General features: G+C 30.9%; 1 protein-coding gene across 8 annotated transcripts in view; it reads left to right on the plus strand.

Moving 5' to 3' along the window:
- The window catches only part of l(3)mbt (lethal (3) malignant brain tumor), a 46,478-nt gene extending 41,672 nt beyond the window's left edge, over nt 1-4,806 (plus strand). For all 8 annotated transcript variants that reach the window (XM_043043013.3, XM_043043016.3, XM_071179812.2 and 5 more), the window contains 2 exons: nt 856-1,130; nt 3,911-4,806. In XM_043043013.3, the coding sequence (XP_042898947.2) occupies nt 856-1,130; nt 3,911-4,042 (407 nt within the window). In that variant the 3' untranslated portion in view covers nt 4,043-4,806. The remainder of the gene's footprint in view (nt 1-855; nt 1,131-3,910) is intronic.
- Nucleotides 4,807-6,000: the final 1,194 nt, after the last annotated feature.

The raw sequence follows: 6,000 nt of genomic DNA on the forward strand, positions 1-6,000 counted from the left end.
CATAATACTCAATGTAGTACTTGCAGTACTCCTCTCACGATTCATAACATTATAGTTATCTGACCATCTTTTAACCGACATCGTTTAACGCTTTTTGAGAGTTCTATTTTAAGCATACAGGATTTGTTGGATGACTTTCATTGTCGTAACATTTTTAGGTACTGTTGGTATTTTTAACTGTATATAAATGTTTTAAACCTGTCTACGACTTTATTCACTTATACTATTTTATCAGTTATAATTGTACTACAAGATTATTATTATTATTATTTTTTTTTTTTACACTTTGGCTTTTGAACTGTTTTATCATATTGGTCAGTGCAGCATGTCCTCATTATATCTTGCATTCATTCAATCAATTCTTTTAATAATGACTCCTTATGTTTTTGTAATTTTCTCCCTCACTTAAAAAGTATTAGTTTGTATTGTTATCAAATATTTCATTTTTAGCTAGAGTTCCGAAAAACATTAGAAGGGTGATAATGAAATATTCTGTAGTAAAAATCTGTCTTGCTGCATTTTGAATATTTAATTTTTTACGATAAAATATGAAGTTTGAGTTTAAAATTTTTTAAAAAACTATTACTGAAGAAACATATTTTCATGTGTTTTATATTTCCAAGTTAGAATTTTTCCTGTTACAGATTTTACCCTCTATTTGTAAAATTAGATGTTTTTTAAACATAATTGAACTTTTCTATAATCTTTTTAAAAAGCCATTTTTAATATTTTGAGAAATAAATATTTTTTTTTACTCCTTTATGTTTACGAAAAAAGTAGCTACTAGAAATATTGTATTAATAGTTTACTAGGATTTATATGATAATGTTGATGTTTTCTTTTAAACATTTCTAGCTGTTTTACGTCTTGAAGCAATTAAGAAAGCTAGAGCAGCCAGTGAAAAGAGCAATTCTGATTTAGAAGAGAAAATTCATGATTCTGTTTTTAATGAACCCTTCATCACGCCACCTAAAGAACTCCCTCTATCTGTAGAATATAATACTCAATTAATACCGGGTCTCAGTTCCATCAAAGGCAGTGCTGTGCGATCCTGGTCAGTAAACCAAGTTGCCAAATTTGTTTCTTCTCTCAAAGGCTGTCTTGATCAAGGTCGACTATTTCGAGAACAGGTAACAATATCATTTTTGCTTTCTATGCATGCATAGTCATAGCTGCCAACTCTACTGGATTTTCCAGTAGACTACTGGATTAGGCCAGTTTCTCCTGGTTTACAGGTTTCATTAAAATTTCTCCTGGTTTTTGTACATTTTAGAAAATTCCCTAATATTGAGGAAATTTCCTAAAAAAAATCCTTATTGAAATAGAATTTTTGTGCAGATTATTGCTTGAATATTTAAATAAGTATTAATAATTCATAATGATGCAAACCTCATTTATAAAAAATAGTTCAACACTTTTTTTTTTGTTCAAAAATGTTCAGGTTATTTTTATTCAGAACTCTCTTTTTAATTTAATTAAAAAAATATTTTAACTATCTTTGATGAATTAGCTTATTACTATTCAAAATTCTGAGTAAACATCTACTGGATTTTTTCCTATCAGTGTTGGCAGCTATGCATAGTTTTTCATGAATACAAGAATGCTTGTGTGTATGCAATTCCTTTTTTACTCATATATTTCATTTTATCATTCACGCTCCTTACATCTTACACAGGGTTGCCACAGCACCAATTTCCAAATTTTTTTAAAAAAATTTAGGGATTTTTTCTTTGAAAAAAATAAAGAATAATCATAGCTCACATAGCAAAATAAGAAAAAACAGCCATGTCAGCTGTCCATCTACGGAAGCTCACAAATTGTTGGTTTCTTTTTCACCTCGGTTCTTCCTTTCTTGGTAGTATCTCCAGTTTAATTATTTCTCCCAAAGGATGACATTGCGCATGTATCTGTATTCCAATGTACCTCGTCATAGGTGCGTGAAATATCTCAGTGTTTGTTTGGGTGACGAACTTAGCTAGAATGATTTTTCTTCAGCGGGAAACAGGAATTGCAATATTCAATCTGTTCTGATATAGCTGTGTGTTGATTTTCAGTTACAAGGTGCGTTCTGAAAGCAATGTGCATTTTCTGGGAAAAATAGATTTATTGATCCTATGGGTACAAATGGTTTAAATTCTTCAAAATAGTTCCCTTGTGCACCAATATACTTGCGGAGACGATTCTACCACGTCTGGAAGGCATCCTGGAATTCTTCGACAGAAATGCCTCTCAGGAACCTTGTAACATGAGCTTGGATGTTCTCCACCGACTCCCAGTGCTTACCCTTCAGCTCTCTTTTCAGTCGGGGGAGCAGAAAAAAGTCACACGGCACCAAGTCAGGGCTATAGGGAGGCTGGGGCACCAACTCATCAATTCCAGCAATTCTTCACTGCTCAAAACTCGAACTTCTTTTTGTTCCTCCGTCAACACCTTCTGCACAAGCTTCGCACAGACCTTTCGCATTTGCAAATCCTCCGTCACAATCCCATGTACCACACATTTTGATAAGTTTAGGGTGTTAGCGATTACCTGATTGCTTAACCGACTGTCTGACTTCAAAACTTCACGCCCACGCTGAACATTTTAATTGGGTCGGGCTGTTGTTGGGCGTCCAGAACAAGGCTCGTCGGGGACCTTCTCCCGACCCTCCTTGGAGGCCTTGTGCCACCTTCCACACTGAGATCTTGAAATGCATTCCTCCTTAAAGTCGTCTTGAAGCATGTGATGAGTTTCCGTCGCATTCTTCCCAAGTCTTACACAAAATTTTATAGCGTACCGTTGTTCCAGCGATTGAACACTCCACCACGCCGTGACTCGATCGAAAAAAAGACTTCGCACGAAGACGCGTCCTACTTCTTGGAGCGACCTGAGACCAGGCTTGTTTGGAAGGACAAATCTCCCACCACATTTTTTGACCAATCTGAGTGCGCTGCGATCAATAGTCGCGTCACAATAAAATCATGCACATTACTTTCAGAATGCACCCTGTATTTTGTGTGTAAAAATGAGCTATTTAAAATCTGCATTTAATTCAGATTGGAAGGATGAAAATATCAGTTGCTGAATAGGGGAGAAAGGCAACCATTTGCTGCTTATTGTTCTTCAAAGGCTTAAATAATAAATTTTAATAATTAATAATGATTGAATTTTGGATGTTTACTTAAAGAAAATACCTTTTAATTCTTTTTAAATTTTTAACCTTGTCTAGTCAAGAAAAAAAAAGTTACAATTTACATTTGTCTACTTATCACAAATTTCTGAGCAAAAACTGTTAGAACCTGACTGAGTTATACTGACCTATCTCTGGTATTTTTCAAAATAATTGAAATTTCAATATGAAAAGTAAAATAATTTGAAATTAAAAAGCACATAACTTGCCCACTCTAGTTTTACAAATTAACAATAAATTCTTCAAAAGATTATTGCAAAATAACTAACTTTTTCATCTTAAACTATCTCTACATTTTATACTTTACTCTGTTTTCAAAGTGGCATAATCTGTGAATTAAGCTGCCAATTTTTCTCCCTTCCAAAATGAAACATTTTAAACGGTTCTGCTATTAAGTAATTACTTCATTAAAAGCAAGTTTTGCATAACTTTTCCTGACAATTTCTTTTTTCGTGATTTACAAATCTTTCAATAATAGCTTTATCAACACCTACCTGTTGATTAGTCTTTATGTCCAGTTCAAATTACTCTAACCTACGATTTTTATTTTAATTTAACATTCATATTATAGTTAGTACTGTGCTTTGTTAAATTATTAGCTATGAACTAGCTTGAAAATTTTGGTTAAATTCTACATGCATTATGTAGCTTTAAATTTATGAAAAATAAAATTTAACAGTACACAAATCCTCCTTAAAGCTATCTCTCTTTTATTTGATTTAAATGTGTTCTTTATTTTAGCTAATTGATGGAGAAGCTTTGCTGGAGATGACGCAGTCAGATTTAATCAACATTTTACATTTAAAAATGGGACCTGCACTCAAAGTTTACAGTAGTATCGTCGCATTCAAAGAATCAGAAAAATTTGATTAACCTATATATCGTGCATTAGTGTTTAATTGTAGGCATAAACTGGGCCTCATTATGTGTCTTCAAAAGCTAACGCTCAAAGCTGTGTAGTTGTTGTATTAGTCTGCCCATTGCTCAAAAACTGTGACTTTGCTGGTGGTACATATTATATATGTAATTGTGAAACACCTAGTAGTGTTCTTTATCTAGCGTTGTTGAACTTTAAAACATTGCCATAAGGAATGGAGTGTGTGCGTGCTATGAAGAGAATCTATAAACTATGTTGTTAGTGAAATGTTTCTGATGTGATTTATTTTTATATTGGATGATTATATTTATGGGTGAATAGAACAGTTATGTGATGGTGGAAGAAAGCATTAAATAATACTCATTTTTCATATATCATGCAGTTTTTGGACTGTCTATTTTATTAGTAATATATTAAGAAATTATTTGTGATAAAATGAAACTGCCAAGTTGGATGTGAGTTAGTACTTGTTAAAGGTACTTTTTTTAAAAAAAAAAATGTTTTTTTTTCTCTCTTTCCAATCTGAATTTACTGAATCAAAATGTTTTTATTTTGTGTACTGACATTGTAAAAATTGTTGACACAATGTATGGTACAGAGACTGAAGTGAATGTAGAGATTATCGTGGAGGTTAGTCAAAGATTATGTTGTGTTTGAAAAATAAGAAAATACTATTTTTAGCATTTGTTAATTGTTTTCTTTGAAAACCTTCCAATGTGTGTTTCTTTCTTTCATTTTTTAAATAAAATTTAAAATTAGATTTCAGTTGGTAATTTTTGCTAAGCTGTAAAGTGAAATCTTCAGTGCATGATATGGTTTTTATTGTAAATTGTTTTGAAATTTGCTTCTTGTGCTAAATATGAGTTTTTACACTTTAGTTACGCATTTTTTATTTTTATCAAATGTATTCATCAGACCCTTTAGAGCTTTCTCACGAAACCAGTGAATTTTGTTAAATAATTGTATATCTTTCTTTCTCTATTGTAGCATGTAGTTCCTTAAATCAATTTTTCTTAATTATAGTTATTTTTAGAATTCCATGAATAGAAAAGGAATGTTCTCTAAGAATTATTTTAAATGGATTATTTAAAAAGAGGCTTTTTTTGTGGTAGTTAAGAAATGTGACATTTTTTAGCAAGACTCAAGATGACTGTCTAGTGAAATAGTAAATGATTTAAAATCAATGTAATCTTCATTTGAAAGCAAAAAAGGTCACATAGTAAAAGAGTTGTTTGATACAAGCTAGGCATGAATTTCGTCTAACTTTCTAAACTTTAATCTTGTTTCATGTATATAAAGCTTAACAGTTTGTTTGACTGCTAATTTTGCATATAGTTAAAAAAAAAAAAAAAGAAACTTTAAATAACTATGTATGAAAATTTTTTTTCTTTTGAATATGTATTCTCTCTTACTTTACATAAGTACAAAAAAAAAGTATTTTTTAAAATAACCTTTAATTTCATTAAAAATTTAAAAAATTATATTTTTTCTTAATCAAAATGAATTAATTATAAAATGCATGAAATGTGAAATTCATTGAAAACATCCAGAGATTGAAATTCAATGTTTGCATATAAAAATGAGTTTAAATTGACAGTGAAACTCCTGGAAAGACCACCTCTTTGTAGAAGCTTCCTCTTTTTGCAACTACTTTTAGGAGGCATGAATTTTCCCATACACACTGTATTAAAAAAAAAACTTTTAGGAGAGACCATCAAAAACTTCCCGCCTCCGGGCAAATCTCTACATCAAATGTGGAAAATATCAAATAAGGGAATGCAAGAAAAAATCAAAGCAAAAAATATTTAACAAATAAGTAGCTTCAAATTATTTGTGAGGCCATTTTGTATTTTTACCAATTCACATAAATAATGAAAGACTAGAAATTATCTAACTCTAAATATTTATTGAAAAGGACAAAACACATAATAAAAAAAAAACAACAAGAATTTGG

This window comes from Parasteatoda tepidariorum, chromosome 1 (assembly GCF_982258835.1).
Source record: "Parasteatoda tepidariorum strain Cologne lab strain chromosome 1, Ptep-v5.0, whole genome shotgun sequence".
Lineage (NCBI taxonomy): Eukaryota > Metazoa > Arthropoda > Arachnida > Araneae > Theridiidae > Parasteatoda > Parasteatoda tepidariorum.